This window comes from Ambystoma mexicanum, chromosome 2p (assembly GCF_040938575.1).
Source record: "Ambystoma mexicanum isolate Mex_15411 chromosome 2p, UKY_AmexF1_1, whole genome shotgun sequence".
Classification (NCBI taxonomy): Eukaryota; Metazoa; Chordata; class Amphibia; order Caudata; family Ambystomatidae; genus Ambystoma; species Ambystoma mexicanum.
In genome coordinates, this window is record NC_090923.1 from 968293361 (window position 1) to 968313330 (window position 19970).

General features: G+C 46.8%; 1 protein-coding gene across 2 annotated transcripts in view; it reads right to left on the bottom strand.

Annotated features, from left to right (window-relative positions):
• The window catches only part of TOP6BL (TOP6B like initiator of meiotic double strand breaks), a 1011792-nt gene that overhangs the window by 577113 nt on the left and 414709 nt on the right, over positions 1-19970 (bottom strand). For both annotated transcript variants that reach the window (XM_069643061.1, XM_069643062.1), the window contains one exon: positions 17902-18094. In XM_069643061.1, the coding sequence (XP_069499162.1) occupies positions 17902-18094 (193 nt within the window). The remainder of the gene's footprint in view (positions 1-17901; positions 18095-19970) is intronic.

Genomic DNA, 19970 nt, shown 5'->3' on the forward strand with positions numbered 1-19970 from the left:
ACTTTTATTCTTCCGGTCCAAATAGGGAAATCAAAGTTACTGTCATACTATTTTTGGTTCACATAAGTATTTACATATTTGTCATTTCAATTTACAATGTGATTTGTGTACAAAGTCCTGTGAACACACAGAAGCCAATGCTCAAAATCTATGAGCGTGTGTTTGCAGGATTTTATTCGCTCTTTGGATTTCTAGCTCCCCGCTGCCGGCATGCTCCACGTTGCCAGCAGCGGAGAGCTAGAAATCTGAAGTGCCAGCAAAATCCCGTGAACACGGAGGACACTGCTCAGGTTAGCACTGTCTGTCTGCAACACGGCGCATGCCAGCAGCGGGGAGCTAAGAATCCTGAATCCGAGCAGAATACTGCGAGAACACAGAGGACAGTGCTCACGTCGGAGAGGATCTCAAGGCTAAAGACCCTGAGATACTCTCTAATGTGAACACTGTGGGTTTACATGTCTTATTGCAAGTTTCTTAGGTTGAACACTTAACAGTTGGTTTAAAAGCGTCAGGGAAGGAAAACAACAGAAAGGGAATGCATCGAAGGACAAAAATAGAGGTGGGGTGAGCCAGTCAATTTATGTGTGAAGCCGAGCACAACCAGTCGGATTGCGGGACAAGCATGCGCGGCAAGCATCTGCATGACCCTTCTCAGCTAACAGAGGCAATCATTGAGGCAGAAAGGGTTTGAGCACTACATGACATGTATCACAACATTGGTGATTTTGTGTTGTAAGACATTGATACATAGTAAAACTGATTTAAAAAGGACAAGCAACAGCCCAAGCTATATAAGAAACAAGGAAATGAAACACAGAAAGGACAGAAATAATTACTGCTGTCGAAAGTAGTGTAAATTACTTTAGTCATTTAAAAAAAAATCATACTCACATGATTCAATGTATCATTTTATTGGGAAGATGCATGGTATCCTTCCTATTCAAAGATGGCCACTAGTTTTGGCTTGTTTCCAGAGAACTTCCTTAGAGACAGTCATCCAAGATGGCTGCCTCCATGGAAGAGCTCAAAGAGTTCTTGTAACGCTCACCTGATTCTCGCAGAGGCGCCGGTCTTGACTGGGCGACTACCGTATCTTCAAAAGTGATGTGCACCACCCGGTTGGCTCTTTGGGCTGGACCTCTGTGCACTGTATGCCTGACTCGAAGAGTAAGATGTCTGCAGATAGAAAATATGGGATTAATGAACTGGGGTTATTGGGGTGTCCCTATCTCTTTCCTTTTCTCCTCTCCTGTAGAACCCCAAAGGTTAACGCTCTCACCTTAGGTAAGTGAACGCCGAGCTCTCCATCTGCCTCGGGGCAGGGTGCTGTAACCAGTTTCTTCACTGGATAGGTAGCGCAGGCCTCTTGACTTCAGAGGACTGCTGTCCGTCGTTTACTTCACGAACGGTGAGTTCCGAATATTTCAAATGTCTTTAAAAGTCTTTTGTAATGTTGTCTCTTATTTTGCAGGGTTCCGGCGATGGCGGTTGACTGGCTGAAGTGAGTTGAGGATGGACCTGTATGCGGAATAGAAGCGCCTGGAAGCGCGTAAGTAAGCACTTGTTGCTTGCTTCACGATGCGCACTAACTGTCCTTTTATTTTGCAGGTACCAGTTCGGAGCTGCTGAAGGATGCCGGAATGCCCACTGAGTTCGGCGTGGATGGAGTAATGGCACGTGAGTATTGAACGTTACCCAATGTCTTTAAACGCACCTTCTTTTGTCTTACAGATGCGGGATGCAGCGCCGAAGGCCTCCGGAGCGTGCGAAGAGTTGGTAAGCTTTTGTCTTTCAGATGCCGGAATGCAGTGCGATGACCTCCGGAGCGCGTGAAGAGTAGGTAAGCCTTTGTCTTTCAGATGCAGGAATGCTGCGCGAGGCGTTGATGACAGCCGATCGACCAGGTAAGAGATGCGCTGTCACTGAAGACCGTAGTGCTAACCTGTTCTTTCTTGTCTTTATAGATGTTGCTGAAGACTGGATTCAGGATGGTAAGCCTTTTTCCTTTAGGCCCAGGATCAGATGCAGAAGACACGATGAGCGTTCTGCTGCAGAGGATGCAGAATAACGCAAAGCAAGATTCATCCATCGGGTGTGGTTTAAATAGCCTCCTTTAGTGCTTAGATGTCTCCTTCCACAGCCACGCCTAGGTAAGAAAAGAGTTCCTGCTTTCCAGAAGAGTTCCAGTGTTCTGAACCTAGGGAGTGGCTCCTGCCCCACCCAACAGGAAAAGTAGTCCCAAACAGAAGAGGATCAGGGGTTCAACTGGCAGGTAAGTAAGCAGCATGGTCTGCTGCAGGTAAGTCCACCCAAGCATTATGAGCCCGGCGCTTGCAGCGCTGGGACTGGGCATATTTATGAGCCTGGCGCCACTGGCGCCAGGACAGGGTCCAAAAGGTCCCAATTGGGACTGGCTGGCACTCGGAACCTGGGTTATGGGCCTGCTTCCAAGGGAGTTGAGTAAGTCCTGGCCTTTTGGAAGCAGAGATCATGACAGTACCCCCCCTCAAGGCCCCTCCCAAACCGGGCTTCCCCGGGGGTTTTGGCTTGTCAGGAAATGTTTGATGAAATCTTTTGATTAGACGAGGAGCGTGGACATATTCTGCAGGTTCCCAGGATCTTTCTTGAGGGCCGTAGCCTTTCCAGTCAATTAGGTAAAATAGCTTAGATTTGGAGATCTTGGAGTCCAGGATGCTTTTGACTTCAAACTCGAGTTCTCCATCAACTAGGATAGGTTTTGGGGATTTAGTTAGTCGGGTTTGAGGTTGCACGGGTTTTAAAAGAGAGACGTGGAAGACCGGATGTATCTTCATGTGAGGCGGCAAGTCCAACTTGACCGCTACTGGGTTTACTATGGTAGTGATGGAATAGGGACCAAGGTATCTTGGGTTGAATGTGCGTGGTCCTTTTAGAGGTAGATATTTGGTGGATAACCAGACTTGATCTCCTACTTGATATTGGGGGGCTTCCTTCCGATGTTGATCTGCTCCTTTCTTGTATTGTTCCTTAGCCCTTTGAAGGTGAGAAACGGCTTCCTTAAAAGCATGGGTGATTGTAGAGTGCAGGTAGTCTACTGCTGGTGTTCCAAGATCTTGGGGTGGATCCAACTCTGAGGTTCGAGGGTGACAGCCGTATAAAAGAAAAAACGGGGTTTTCCCAGTTCCTGAGTGGACAGAGTTGTTGTAGGCATATTCGGCTATCCAAAGGATATCTTTCCAAGTTTTTTCAGTTTGTTGCAGCATGCAGCGTAAATACCGTTCCAGAGTTTGATTGGTCCTCTCGGTTTGTCCGTCGGTTTGAGGGTGGTGACTGGTCGATAATCTCACATCAATTTGAGCTGACCGACAACAACTTCGCCAAAAATGAGAAATGAATTGACTACCTCGATCCGAAATTAGCACTGAAGGAAAACCATGCTGTCGGACAATGTTTTCGAGAAATTCTCGGGCCAGAGTTGTTGCTGTTGGCAAGCCTTTGAGTGGAATGAAATGCGCCATCTTGGAGAATAAGTCCACGATTACCAGGATCGTATTGTATCCGGAGAATGGAGGTAGGTCGGTGATGAAGTCCATAGAAAGCGTATGCCAAGGGCGAGGTGGGATGTCAATAGGGCGTAAGAGACCGGCTGGTCTTTCCTTTTGACTCTTGTTTTGGGCGCATACTCCACAGGACATTATAAAGTCTCTGATATCTTCTTTCCAAGACGGCCACCAGAAGTAGCGCTTGATCTTTTCTGAGGTTTTGGCCATACCGGGATGTCCTTCCATTAGAGACTCGTGATAACAAGAGATCACCTTTTTCTGTAAATCTGTGCTGGGCAGGTATAATCGTTCTTGGAAATACAATAAGTTGTCCTTTACTGCAAAGTCCTTTCCCTGCAGATGCCAATTCTGTATTTCTGCTGGAGTTATAAGTTGCCTGGTTTTATCCTTAATTTCCTCTATGGATTGTGTGGTTATTACACCCAGAATTGTTTGTTCGGGAATGATAGGTACAGGTTTAGGGTTGGTCAAGTGTTCCTCCACTCCCATCCGAGAAAGGGCATCAGCTTTACCGTTTTTTGTACCAGGTCGATAGGTAATTATGAAGTCAAACTCGGCAAAGAATAGTGCCCAACGGAGTTGTCTAGAGGATTGGGCTTTTGCGGTTTTCAGATATTGCAGGTTTCGGTGATCCGTAATCACAGTAACGGTGTGTCGGGCCCCCAGAAGATAATGCCGCCAAGCCTTAAAGGCAGACTTGATAGCCAGAAGTTCCTTATCAGTAATAGTGTAATTGATCTCAGGAGGCGAGAATTTGCGAGACCAGAATGCCACGGGATGTAACTGATTGGTTACAGGGTCCTTCTGTGATAGAACTGCCCCCATGGCAAGGCTCGAAGCATCAGTTTCAACGATGTAGGGGAGTTCGGGGCGAGGATGTTTTAGAATTGGTGCAGAGATAAACTTTGTCTTCAAATTCTGGAAAGCTTGTTCCGCCTCGGTAGACCATTCAAAACGTTTGTTTTTCTTTAACAAGGCGGTGATGGGCTGGACTATTCGAGAAAATTCGGGGATAAACCTGCGGTAAAAGTTGGCGAAGCCTAACATGCTTTGAACCCCTTTTACGGAGGATGGTGATGGCCATTTGAGAATTGCATCGACCTTCCTTGAATCCATACGCACTCCGCTAGGTGATAATATGAATCCCAAGAATTCAACTTCAGTCACGTTGAAAACACATTTTTCCAACTTAGCGAAAAGTCTGTGTTGACGCAACCTCTCGAGGACCATTTTCACGTGTTTCCGATGTTCAGATTCCGATGAAGAATAAACGAGGATGTCGTCAATGTAAACGACAACACATACATCTATGAGTTCTCTGAGGACATCGTTCATAAAATATTGAAAGGCGGCCGGGGCATTGCAAAGCCCGAAGGGCATGACCTGATATTCAAATAGCCCATACTTGGTGCGGAAGGCCGTCTTCCATTCATCGCCCTCTTTTACTCGTACCAAGTGGTAGGCTCCTCTAAGATCCAGCTTTGTATATATGCATGCTCTTCTGACTTGGTCCAGGAGTTCAGGGATTAAAGGTAACGGATATCTATTCTTAACGGTGATCTGGTTCAGGGCGCGGTAATCTATACAAGTTCTAAGGTCCCCTTCTTTTTTTGGAACGAAGAACAAAGCTGAAGAAGCAGGGGACTTAGAAGGACGAATAAACCCATTTGCTAGGTATTGATCCAGGTATTGTCGGAGGTGAAGGTTCTCAGGCTCGGTGAGGGCATAAATTCTGCTACACGGAGGAGTAGATCCAGGTATCAGGTCTATCTGGCAGTCATAGGACCTATGAGGAGGTAGAGAGTTAGCCTGATCCTTCCGGAAAACATCTTGGAATTCTAGGTATTCGGGAGGTAACTGGGGAGTCTCCGAAGAAATTGCTGCTAGAGCAACACCAGGTGGAGGGTGACAAGTAGAGACACATTCTGGGAACTGAACCGTTCTTGCTCGCCAATCGATCCGAGGATTGTGTTTTTCTAACCAAGGTATCCCTAGAATAATCTGGAACTGAGGGGCCTTGATCACATCGAACACGATCTTCTCATGGTGTCCATCTTGACTTACTAGCGTCACTTCTTGAGTGGTATGCGTTACTGGTCCGGAGGCTATCTCCGTACCATCCACCGTAGTAATGACGTCCTTTACAGCCTTGGGACAAAGAGTTAGATTCATCCTCAAAACCATTTCCTGATCCACATAATTGCTGATGGCACCGCTGTCGACGTAAGCTTCAATCGCATGTAATCGATCTGGATGATCAGGGCTAATGAGGACCATAGTTATCACGAAATGCGAGGTCACGGAACTGGTTTTAACGCTCGGCAAGAGGACCTCTATTCTTGTCGGGCGAGGTTGTTTCCCTGCTCAGAGTTTGTGACCTTGGTAACTGCAGCTCCTACCGCCTTCTTGGCTGGTTTCACCGGACAGTCTCGAAGAAAGTGCCCTGAGTTTCCGCAATAGAGGCATAATTGCAACTGTTTTCTCCTTTCCCGCTCCTTTTGTGTTAGTGGTCCTTTCAGGCCCCCTATTTGCATGGGTTCCCCGGAGTCTACTCCTTTGGAAGGAGTTGGTGGTTTGGAAAATACTCGAGCATCAAACTTGGAACGATCGGCCTTCCTGTTCTGCAGTCTGTGATCTATTTGAACGACTAAGTCTATATAATCCGAACAGTCTTGTGGGGGATTCACTACTTGGGCTAAAACGTCTTTGAGCTCTCCACGTAGACCTCTATAAAACGGCGTAATCCTTTTGTCCTCAGGCCATTGAGGTTCCACTATCAGTCTGTTGAAAGATGCAATATAAGCCAAAAGGTCTTGATTACCCTGTCGCAACGAAAGAAGCTCATTGTCCAAGGCCTGCCCCTGTGAATGTCTTGCGAACAGTTTTTCCATACTAAGCTGAAAGGCTTGAAAATCATGGAGAACCGGATCATCTTGATTAACTAGAGGGATCGACCCGTCTGCCGCATTGCCACTAAGGTACGAAAGCACAAAAGCTACTTTAGCTTGATCAGTTGGAAAGGCTGCTGGCCGGCATATAAAATGCAACCGGCACTGATTGATAAATACTGCAAACCTCTTTGGGTCACCAGAAAATCGTTCGGGCGGAGCCAGAGGTACATTCCCAGGTAGGTTGATCTGCACTGAATTCATAGGGGATGTTGAAGGAAGATTTGCCCCTAATGCGGGTAACGGGGTCTGTCCGGCTTGCGACTGTAGCAATTGTCTAGCAAGATCGTCTGTTCGCTCCTTGGAAATAATTAGTTCCCTTCTTAGAGCATTTGTTTCCTGACGAGCTGCATGCACTTCTGCCCTTAGTTCCCCAAGTAACCGGGCTAGGTGGTCGGTATCCGAGGTTTCCATAGCGCCTGGGCGAGAGTTTTGCAGTAGTCTTTGCGTTCTGTAACGCTCACCTGATTCTCGCAGAGGCGCCGGTCTTGACTGGGCGACTACCGTATCTTCAAAAGTGATGTGCACCACCCGGTTGGCTCTTTGGGCTGGACCTCTGTGCACTGTATGCCTGACTCGAAGAGTAAGATGTCTGCAGATAGAAAATATGGGATTAATGAACTGGGGTTATTGGGGTGTCCCTATCTCTTTCCTTTTCTCCTCTCCTGTAGAACCCCAAAGGTTAACGCTCTCACCTTAGGTAAGTGAACGCCGAGCTCTCCATCTGCCTCGGGGCAGGGTGCTGTAACCAGTTTCTTCACTGGATAGGTAGCGCAGGCCTCTTGACTTCAGAGGACTGCTGTCCGTCGTTTACTTCACGAACGGTGAGTTCCGAATATTTCAAATGTCTTTAAAAGTCTTTTGTAATGTTCTCTTATTTTGCAGGGTTCCGGCGATGGCGGTTGACTGGCTGAAGTGAATTGAGGATGGACCCGTATGCGGAATAGAAGCTCCTGGAAGCGCGTAAGTAAGCGCTTGTTGCTTGCTTCACGATGCGCACTAAATGTCCTTTTATTTTGCAGGTACCAGTTCGGAGCTGCTGAAGGATGCCGGAATGCCCACTGAGTTCGGCGTGGATGGAGTAATGGCACGTGAGTATTGAACGTTACCCAATGTCTTTAAACGCACCTTCTTTTGTCTTACAGATGCGCAATGCAGTGCGATGACCTCCGGAGCACGTGAAGAGTAGGTAAGCCTTTGTCTTTCAGATGCAGGAATGCTGCGCGAGGCGTTGATGACAGCCGATCGACCAGGTAAGAGATGCGCTGTCACTGAAGACCGTAGTGCTAACCTGTTCTTTCTTGTCTTTATAGATGTTGCTGAAGACTGGATTCAGGATGGTAAGCCTTTTTCCTTTAGGCCCAGGATCAGATGCAGAAGACACGATGAGCGTTCTGCTGCAGAGGATGCAGAATAACGCAAAGCAGGATTCATCCATCGGGTGTGGTTTAAATAGCCTCCTGTAGTGCTTAGGTGTCTCCTTCCACAGCCACGCCTAGGTAAGAAAAGAGTTCCTGCTTTCCAGAAGAGTTCCAGTGTTCTGAACCTACGGAGTGGCTCCTGCCCCACCCAACAGGAAAAGTAGTCCCAAACAGAAGAGGATCAGGGGTTCAACTGGCAGGTAAGTAAGCAGCATGGTCTGCTGCAGGTAAGTCCACCCAAGCATTATGAGCCCGGCGCTTGCAGCACTGGGACTGGGCATATTTATGAGCCTGGCGCCACTGGCGCCAGGACAGGGTCCAAAAGGTCCCAATTGGGACTGGCTGGCACTCGGAACCTGGGTTATGGGCCTGCTTCCAAGGGAGTTGAGTAAGTCCTGGCCTTTTGGAAGCAGAGATCATGACAGTTCTGAGATGGGCAGGAATGGGTGGGATTAGCCATAGGGGTTAGCATGGTTAGCAGCAGGGAATGGGAGGGATTAAATAATCCAACAACTGTGTATCCGTCTTCAAATGACATCTCCATTGGAAAAGCATTACAAACCCTCATTCAAAGCTCATATTTTAATGACAATAGTTTCGGTTTAAAGGTAGCGCTTTCAGTGCCACCTAATAGCCCAAACTAAACAGGGGTTCTCAAACGCATGCTAATAACCTGTTCCAGATCTGTCATTCGCAATTCCATTAATACAGTGGATTTAAATTTAGGAATTATGTCAGTCAATTAATTAATATATTTATGTATTCATTAGCACTAGTCATATATAATCATAATTTGAATTGTTTGATGTCACATGTCTACTAGAGGTCACTACGTTCCCATAGATGATGGAATGACAACCTCTACTGAATCTCAAACAGTGGATACATTTTTTTTTTTTTTTAAAAAAAACTCATTTTCAAAAGTGCCTTTAGCTATTCTAGGAACATTAACCATATAAACACGTTTTTCCCCAGATGTCCTAAATTAACACTTCTCATTTCTAGAGCTGTCTGTTACAGCAATATTCCCATCTACCTTAAAAACCAAGGGATTCCTAGGTCAAGGAAAATTTTATTTTGATTTGACAACAACCCCACACGCCGATGGGAACCGGGAACTGCCAGGAGCCACAAAGAAACGTAACACTGCTCCACTCCATTTGCCGATCGACTGTGATAAAGTCGGCTCATTGGCCGGTTGACTCCCCTGATGGGCCTAGCGGATAGTGTTGACAACAGCAGCTCACTCCCATTGGCTTAGGTGGTTCCTAACCGGTTAACAGCCCACGCTGATGTCTGGTCCACTTGGTTGAGTGATGGTCCCGGGCCCAGCGGGAAGTGGGAATATGCTCGGGCAGAATGTCGAGGGAAAAATAGGTGCATTACTTATTTGTGTCTTGTTTCTGTTGAGAAACTTCCAAAAGGACCCCATTACCAAGCATCGAAACTTACACACCACTCACAAATGCCATAAGTGATCTGGACCTAGTGTGATAGGGTCATGAATGTGACCCTGTCTGGGGGTTTGGTGGGAGAGACCATAGTCCCGAGCTCCCCATGAATATATGCATGGCTATTGGTACCACTGTCCCTGTCTCAATGCTTATCATCTTCTGCCCTGATCAGGACTTTTATTCCTCTGTTTCAGAGAGCATGACCTGCAACTAGCATCTGAATCTATGGAAGCCAACTAAGAATCACTGCTCCAGGGAAGAAATACCAGTTAAAGGGAAACCCGAACTACCATTACCAGAATGTACCGAGCTACAACCAACAAAACTTGGCTGGAGGAATGGGTCTGAGTCCAAAATGGAGTTTTACCTCACTAAATTAAAGGGGACACCAAACAGTCACCCAAAGAAAACAGAGGGAATACGTGGGAGATGTGGGGCAGTAATCCAAGAAATGGAACTGGCAAGAAACTACAAGGAAACAAGGAGACCCTAAAAAAAGTTCACAACCCATATTTTCACAGAGAATAACTCAGAACAGCAAGAAAACTGGAGCAAACGACCTGTCTGAGCATATGGCTGACCCCAAGAGAATAAAGTCTGCAAAAAGGGCCTAAAACCTGTAGGTGCAGTCGCTGCCGGGAGTAGCTGCGGTAGAGATTAGCCCTCAGAAGACTTAGAAAGTCAGTGGGGGAAATCCTGAGTAGGAAGGGCTCGGCTATAAAAACCCAGAAAGTGTAGAAAGGGGAGGAAATGTTTATGGATGAGGTCGGATGAGCATCCGTTAGACATAGGAGGGTATGGCAGGTGCAGAAAGAGTTGAAGGAGACTACTGGAGTGCTATGAGAGAGTGAAGATAAGGTGTCAGGTCTGAGAGGGTGGTTGTCATGACCCTTACCGGCAAGTCAGCCATCCAGTTAGGGCCAGGTCAAAGGCCTTAAAACCTCATCCAAGCCTCTCTTGGAGTCAGTGCTGGCGCCTTTGGCGCCAGGCTCATAACCATCATAAAGACCAACATTACAATGGGACTATTTACTTGGGACTATTTAACTTGGGGGGTCAGCCAACATGGAGGCACACACATAGCTCAGTTACAAGGAACTGAGCTATGCGGTCTAGTCTTTTGGGTGTGGCAGGCCTGGGACTACTTTACCTGGACTACTTTGGGTGTGGCAGGCCTGGGACTATTTTACCTGGACTACTTTACCTGAGACTATTTACACCGCACCCAAACAGCAGAACACGCTGCGCGTTATTCTGCTATGGGCAGCGTAATGCTCACCGTGTCCAGTTCTTTGATGCCAGTTTACCTGAAACCAAGGACCTGCAGAGAGAGAAAGAACACTACGAAACTTACCTGGAACAGTATCCTGTCTTTAATCCATCGCCGACTTAAGTTCCACTCACCTGAAGGTACGAACTCCATCATCCGGCACTGCATGCATCCTGGAATACCATAACCTGGAAAGAGGAGAAAGAAAGACAGCATTAGTAAGCGTTTACTCACGGTTCCTCCCGAACGAAGAAAGCCACATAATTCTTACCTGGGTAGGCATCTCCTGGTCAGTATCATCGCTGGAACATTACGGCGCTCGGCGAGGAACATCGCGACCTACAAGGAGAGAAAAGACAGAGGTTAGCAATATAAAAGGCGAAACAGCGCAGCGCATCGCGCATTACTAACCGGACAGCATCACACACACACCGCTTTCGCCTACCGGCCCATGCTCATCTTCAAACTGCATGACAACACTAAATACCTTTCCATACCTAAAAGGAAAGAAGCAAGACATTATTATTCGAACTAAGAGGAACATAAGAACTGCATATAAAGACTGTAAAGTAGCAAACCTACAGAGTCGCAGCAGGCCTGGATTCCCACAGGGGGGCTTGCACCAGTGAAGTAACCTGGTCGCTGCTCGCCCCCCACATCTACACGCCCCTGCCACGAGGAGCAGGATGGAGAATCCACCTTTTAGAATATTAAGGTGAGGAGAAGGCACAAGGGGGAGGAAGGAGTTGAGGCCAAGGGAAGTGGGAAAACAAAGACAATCTGGTATTGAATCCAGCTCTCCTATATTGCAGACCCATCTTTAACCAGAGGCCTTACCAAGGGACTGGGAGAGGGTTCGAGAGTGCAAATCATCCAACCAGGGCTGGGTGGCGTCCCCGTGGATACCAGGTGAGCGTAACAGAATGCGAAGCCTCAATAATATTATCCACCTGGGCGTCATGGAGACTTCAGAGATTGACCAGTTAGCTCAGTTGTTAGGGCAGTTACGCGCTGAAGTCCATTCAGCCAGGCAAGAAACCAATGCTCTTAGGAGGGACTTGATTGTTACTAAGGATCGTACTGACTAAATAAGTATACAATTGCTCCAATCACAGGCAGGACAGACCCCATTGCCTGGTAACATTATGCCAGCACCTGTACCAACTTCTTCTACCAATCCAGTACAAATAACCCTTCCTAGGGCAATTCCTTTAGCTCTACCTGAAAGATTCACAGGTGACCCCAAGAAGTACGCAACGCTCATGAACCAGTGTCGTCTTCATTTCCTTTGCAGACCTGGGGCTTTTCCGAACGACCAAGCGCGGGTTGCTTTTGTTTTGTCATATCTGAGCGGCAGTGCTGCGGATTGGTCGGTACCATTGGTAAGTCAGGATGACTCGTTGTTACATGACTTTGGGGGTTTCCAGATGGAAATGGAAAAACTCTTTGCTCGTCTTACCCAAGGTCAAGCATTAGACAACAAACTTTTGTCACTCCGTCAAGGAAGTCAAGACTTGCTTACATATATAGCAACATTTAACTGACTAGTCGTTGAAGCTGGGTGGCCTGAAGAAAAAAGGACCACACTATTTCATTGGGGTCTACGAGGGGAACTAAAGGATGTCCTTGCTCAAGTGGTTAACCCACTTAAAAGCTGTGCAGAATTCATCAACCTTGCGGTGCAATTAGATCACAGATTGCAAGACCGAAAAGCGGACTGGATAAGGTTAGACACTCGAGCTGTGTATGTCCGGTCAAAGATAATGTTCCACGTACACTGGAAAACACAGTAGAACCCATGCAAATCAGAGGTGTACGGCCCCCTTTAACTAAAACTGAAAGAGACAAGAGAAGGCAACATCAATTATGCTTATATTGCGGAAAATCAGGCCACTTCCTCAAAGAATGGCCAGTGAAACCACCAAGGAGAACAGTTGGAGCCACAGAGAAGGAAGATAATAACAAGGAGTCGGAAAACTACCAAGCCCAGCAAGCGTAGAGGTCCGCTTGTCGAGCGAGAAGGATGAGCCACAGACCTCACACTTTGCATTACCAGTAATTTTGATCAATCACCAACAACCGTCTCGGATGCATGCTGTCGAAGCATACATAGACAGCGGGGCAGTTGGGAATTATGTAGACCAAGATCTGGCAGCAGAGATGGGGCTTCCCCTATGCTCTAAGTCGACTACAGAAAAGGTTACTACTGTTGATGGGACAGAAATAGCTTCCGGAGCAGTAACCCAATGTACAGCAGCACTAACCCTACTGTGCCAGGATGGACACCAAGAATCTATTACATTTGATCTCATCAAAGCTCCTCAGTTTCGACTAATTTTAGGGATGCCATGGTTGGTAGCTCACAACCCTCTAATTGATTGGCGTGCCAAGGAGTTGGCCTTTTCCGATGATTGTACTCGCACCTGTTATTACCAAGAAAAGGGGAAAACAGACTTATGTACATCTGCTACTCCCAGTACGGAGGCGATTGCACTAGGTGTGACTAGTACTCTACCAAATGAATACCAAGATTTTCAAGACGTGTTCCAGAAAGAACAAGCCAATACTCTACCACCGCACAGGCCCTACGATTGTCAGATCGACCTCATACCTGGTGCGCAAATTCCTTGTGGCCGAATCTATGCACTTACTGAACCAGAAAACCTCCATTTGAAATCTTATCTTGATCAGTACCTGGCAAATGGATTTATCCGCCCGTCTAAATCACCGCACCCAGTCCCTTATTCTTCGTACCCAAGAAGGAAGGAGATTTGAGGACTTGCATCGACTATCGCGCATTAAACCAGATCACAGTAAAAAAACGTTATCCACTGCCCCTTATTCCTGAATTATTGGATCAAGTCAAAGACGGCCAAATCTATTCCAAACTGGACCTTAACGGGGCGTACCATCTTGTTCGAGTGAAGAAAGGCGACAAATGGAAAACTGCCTTTCGTACAAAATACGGCTTGTATGAATACCAGGTAATGCCTTTTGGGCTTTGCAACGCTCCCGCTGCATTCCAGTACTTTATGAATGATGTTTTGCGCGAGTTAATCAACGTTTGCGCCCTGGTTTACATTGATGACATCTTAGTATTTTCTGCTACAAAAGAAGAGCATATCAGGCATGTCCGCTCCGTCCTTGCTAAACTCTGCCAACATAAACTGTATGCTAAACTCGAAAAAAGTTCTTTTCATGTCACCGAAGTGGAGTTCCTCGGTTAAATTCACTTCTGCTCCAGTTCTACGGCATCCTCGCCCAGACCTCCCTTATATAGTTGAAACAGATGCCTCTAGCATGCATTGGCAGCTGTTCTCTCACAAAGGGACCCAGGAACTGGCCAGTTACACCATGTGGCCTTCTGCTCACGAAAATTCTCACCTCCCAAATTCAACTATGCTATCACAGACAAAGAACTCTTGGCTATAAAATCAGCTTTCAAGGCATGGTGACACTATCTGCTTGGTGCTAGACATACTGCCACGGTCATAACTGATCATCGAAACCTGCAATACCTAAAAACAGCAAAGGCTCAATCATCCCATCAACTGCGGTGGACTATTTTCTTCGCTGAATATAACTATGTGATCACCTACCAGCCAGGAGTCCGAAACGGAAAGGCAGACGCCTTGTCCCGCATGAGTGTTGATGAAAAGGTATACATAACTCCAGATCCAGTAGCCATCATTCAAGAAGACAAACTCCTGGGTCTTATGACAACATTGACACAGGGTGAACTCCAAAACAAGATCCAACTCTTAATGGATCCCACTCTCTCACAAGAGTGGTGTACTTAAGGAGAACATTACACCATTAAAGATCAGTTACCATATTTTAGGAACCGTCTATACCTGCCAAGTAAAGATTTACAAGAGCAGGTTATTTCGGGTTATCAAGACTCCCTGATTGAAGGTCATCCTGGAATTGCCAAAGCTCTAGCTAAAGTAAAACAAAACTATTGGTGGCCCACATGGCGTAAAGACATCATCCAATTTATCCAATCTTGCGATGTGTGTGTGCACAAAACAAGTCCCAAAAGCAGAAACCAGCTGGTCTTCTCCAACCATTGGAAATTCCCCCCGCACCACGGCACACACTGTCCCTTGATTTCATTACAGATCTACCTCCTAGTCAAGGATTCAACACCATTTTAGTAATTGTAGACGTGTTCTGTAAAATGGCACACTTTATTCCTTTTAAGGGTCTTCCAAATACATCCAGTTTAGCAAAGGTATTCCTGGAGAAAATCGTACGGCTACATGGGTTTCCATCAGTGTTTATCTCAGATCGAGGTAGTCAGTTCGTATCCAACTTCTGAAGGAAATGCTGTTCAATGGCCCAAATTGACATTCGATTATACACAAGTCACCATCCTCAAACAGATGGCCAAAAAGAAAGAACAAACCAAACCCTTGAGCAATACTTACGTTGCATGTTACATCAAGTGGAAAGAAATTGGAAGGACTTGTTATGGATAGCTGAATAGGCCTATAATAATTCATTTCACACCAGCACTGGACAAACCCCTTTCTACACTATATATGGTAGAGATCCACGTACTTCAGAATTGGATCTCCCAACCCCTTTAGAAATGCCAGCGATTAAAACCCTGTATAGGAATATTTCCCAGGCCTTCAAAGAAGCAGCACAACATTTACTCCAAGCCAAGAACAGACAAAAGAAATTTGCTGACCAACATCGTAGTAAAGCCCCCGACTATCAAATTGGAGACAAGGGGCCTCATTATGACCCAGGCGGTAAGTTACCGCCTGGGTCGTACCTTTACCACCATGGCGTAAACTATGTTTACGCCATGGTGGTTGGCGGATTTACCGCCCCATTCCGAGGTTGGCGGGGCGGTAAGTCCCCATTAACCCATTTACCCTTCCCCATTCCCATTTTTGCCCCATAGGGCATAATGGGAGTGGGGAAGGCGTTAATTACGCCACCGTAAATTACGGTGGCGTAATTAACAACAAGGTCCCTTAGCGCCATGGATTTTAACACCTGCTAAAAGCAGGTGTTAAATCCTCCATGGCGCTAAGGGACCTCGGAATCAGGCGGTAAAGGTCGGCGCTGTTTACGCTGCCGTAAACCCCTTACCGCCTGGGTCGTAATGAGGCCCAAGGTCTGGTTAGCATCAAAATATGTGCCCATAAAAGGGACTGAAACCAAGGACCTGCAGAGAGAGAAAGAACACTACGAAACTTACCTGGAACATTATCCTGTTTTCAATCCATCGCCGACTTAAGTTCCACTCATCTGAAGGTACGAACTCCATCATCCAGCACTGCATGCATCCTGGAATACCATAACCTGGAAAGAGGAGAAAGAAAGAGCATTAGTAAGTGTTTTCTCACGTTTCCTCCCGAACGAAGAAAGCCACACAATTCTTACCTGGGTAGTCATCTCCTTGTCAGAATCATCGCTGGAACATTACGGCGCTCGGCGAGGAACATCGCGACCTGCAAGGAGAGAAAAGACACAGGTTAGCAATATAAAAGGCGAAACAGCGCAGCGCATCGCGCATTACTCACCGGTCAGCATCACCCACACCGCACTTTCGCCTACCGGCCCATGCTCATCTTCAAACTGCATGACAACACCAAAATACCTTTCTATACCTAAAAGGAAAGAAGACATTATTATTCGAAGTAAGAGGAACATAAGAACTGCATATAAAGACTGTAAAGCAGCAAACATACGGAGTCGCAGCAGGCCTGGATTCCCACAGGGGGCTTGCACCAGTGAAGTAACTTGGTCGCTGCTTGCCCCCACATCTACGCGCGCCTGCCACGAGAAGCAGGATGGAGAATCCACCTTTGAAAATATTAAGGTGAGTAAAAGGCCCAAGGGGGAGGAAGGAATTGAGGCCAAGGGAGGTGGGAAAACATAAAGACAATCTGGTATTGAATCCAGCTCTCCTATATTGCATACCCATCTTTAACCACAGGCCATACCAAGGGACCGGGAGAGGGTTCGAGAGTGCAAATCATCCAACCAGGGTTGGGTGGCGTCCCTGTGGATACCAGGTGAGCGTAACAGTGGTACTAATTGGATGGTGTGGGAGTGAATGTCCGAAAGACTGATTTGAAGGCTCAGAGTAGAAGGAGGAGTTGAGAGTAGAGAAAGATAGTGAGAGAGGTTGTGTATGAGCGTGTGGATGAGAGAGTGAGAGGCACAAGGGCAGAGGACAGTGGAGGCAGATCTAGTGATGGGAGCTGGAGGACAGGAGGACAGACAGAGAAAGGGAGAGCAGTAAGACCAATGGTGGCAGTGTGTGGAGAGAGCGAGAGAGAGAGACAAGGAGGGGTATGTGAGAGAAGAGGAGACAGGCAAGTGAGGAGACACCAGGAGAAGCAACTGCACAAGAAACCGACACTGTTAGATTCCTTAGGAGGTCCCTAGCAGAGTTAGTGAGATAAGTCTAAGGCCTTTAGGCCTCGCTAGATTGATGGAGAGAACCAGGCAGTAGAGGTGTGCTGGCTGTAGTTAACCAACCTTGTAGAAAACAAGTGACTGATTAGTAGCCTAGGCTAGGGAGGTGAGAGCCCGCTGTAAGGTTGAGGATAGGGTGCTGGGAACACCCCTAGGCAGAGAACCTCAATTAACTTGAAGACATATATTTTTCTGATAAAATGTTGAAACTAAAAATCTGTTGTTGTGGGTTTATTGAGCCCCCTGTCACACTAGACACTTCAGGCAAAGGGATAGCAGGTCTGACCTTGCTAGTGGCAAAGATACAACTTGCAGGAAGAAAATTCTGAGATACGAGGGATAGCCAACGGGGTTGCTGACAAAACCCTGGAACAGTCGACCATAAAAAAGAAATATGCTGTACTAGCAGAGTTCGCTTGCAGAACTTAATCATGGAGTCTCTCAATGTGGAGAAAATAATTGGTGGGTGAAACCAGAGGACAGAGACAGTTGAGGAGGTCATGTTATGGACATGGCATTTTAAGAACTATCAGTAAAAACAAGTAAATAAGATACGCTTCTGTGTGTTCTAACAGTTTATAATACATTGCTACTCTATTGATAAAATTGAACTGCTACCTCCAACCAAATGCTATTGAAGTGCCAAATGATGTTATAAAAAATAAAAGTGACTTTAAGTTTTCAATTAAAGTACATTGCTGCTTGCCAAAATACCTCTAGATCCAGTTTTCAAGGTCTAATGTCTACAAAGAAACACAGCCTGACACATCCTTACACTCTGGAGCACCCACCATTCTTGATACTATTATTTAATAAAAAGGATATAGAGACTGTAGATATCTGAGAAGGTTGATTTGGCTGTGTTTTTGAGCAAGGACACAGGGCGGCTATGGGCACAAGTTGAAGTTCCCCGCTTAATCCCATTTCCGCCATGTGGTTTGGTATCAGCAGACTGTTAGCCCTCCCGTGGACAGGATGGATTCTGGTGCAATGTAAATTACCTCCTTGGCCTTCAGACCTATTCATAAATTCAAGTAGAAAATTAGACAAATGCAAACCATGAGAAGCAGAATACAATTGAATGCTATTTAATTTTTCAAAGATAGCACCAAACATGCCACATCACTACTAATTCAGAGCACTTTGTTACAGTTATACTTCTGGGGGCAGGAGATTTGGTAAAAATGGGGAAGACAAATGTGTCATATAGCTATGTAGGAAGCACAAAGGACCAGTATACTAGAGTGGTGTTTAACACTTATTTACAAGTCTCTTATCACCCACCCCCAAACAGTCCAACCTGGATGAACAATTAGCATGATCATGAGGATTTCCTGCATCCTGCTTCCTTGTGTCCTTCAAGTCTTTCAGTACTGGGCTTACAGGGACTCTACACTCTTCTTTGTTCAGTCACTCTGATCACTTCTCCCCGTATCAGGATTCAGGATTTACAGCATCCTTCCTCTCTGTGGTTATTGACTCCTTAGTTCTGCCACTGTACACAACTCAAGGCTTCTCCCAACAACTGCTGGTGAGATGAATTTCTCAACAAGGATTAGACGAGACAAGAAGGCTTGGGGACGTGGCTAGCGGCCATGTGGTGAGGGAGCAACCCTGCAGAGCTCTCGCATGATCTTCCATAAAGATTGATTGAATTGCCTGATTTCACCCAAGTTGCAGGAATAAGGGGTCCGGCGCAGGTAAAACCGGCACTTCGGGAGTTCTCATGACAAATCTGGGAGGAAGACAAAGCTACGAACGACTGAGATCGCACTATCCAAGTGGCGGCCACAGCGCTCCGGAGCACTGCCCGAATGCTGGGGACCGGCGCTGGAATAGCTCTGCGGAGGTCCCATGCAGGTCTAAGCCAGGTCCAAAGATCCAATGAAGGATCGGATTGGAAGAGGGCTGGCTGGAGGGCAATCAGGGTTTTGTCTGGGCCCCCCCGGTGGTGGTGATTGAGCGAGTGGGTTCACTTATCACAGAGCCTGGACTGGGTGCTGGAGAGAGAGTGGTGCACCTGGTGTAACACAGGAAAAGCATTTTCTGACGATAAGCAAAATCTGACGTTACACCAGCCGCCCTCAGAGAGCAGAGTGGGTACTGCAGTGACTGGAGCATCTATGCCAGGGGAACATGGCTCCGAGTATACTCCGAGCATACACGCTCCAAATCTAGAGTACAGAGAGTTGCGATAACTTCGGCGAAAAGTGAATGTTCTGCCCTAAATGCGGGCACCACGCATTCCTTCACAAACAATAAATAAGGAATTGGGATACTGTTGTCAAGTGCTGCAGAGGCAGTCTTAAGCCCTCTGGATAAGGTCCAAGCATTACCCTTGCACTTGCAGGCACGACGACGACCGCCAACGACATTCAGAGCCAGATATGAACTAATTGACAAATTAATAGGCGCGCGCAGAGTGATGGTACTATTGTGATAGTTGTGGGAACCAGTTGTATGTAGGGCCACGAACATCACTACAACTAACAGCAAGCTGCTTGGACCTGGTAACATCAAAATAAGGGGGCTGCATTGGCGCCGACAGGAAGTGCTGCAGGGCCAAGAAGAGTGGGGCAATCACTGGACACTTTGGAAGGAAGGGGCACACGGTGTAAAGCCCAAGTGGCTGCGATGGAACCTGGATAACAATAGAGAGCCTTTGAGAGGCACGCAGAAAGTGCTTTAGGTGCACCAGATTGGAACATTAATGTACCGCACAGAGGCTATGCAGGAGTAACCCAGAGGTGGAGTGAGGCAGCGGGACTGCAGTGGACCAGTGGAGGGACCACAATCTGAGGCATGATCCTGTGGCACTGCAGGAAGATAAGGAGGACAGCAGGCTGGAAAGCCCAGCTGCGAAGGGCCGAATATTGCAATTGACACTCTACGAG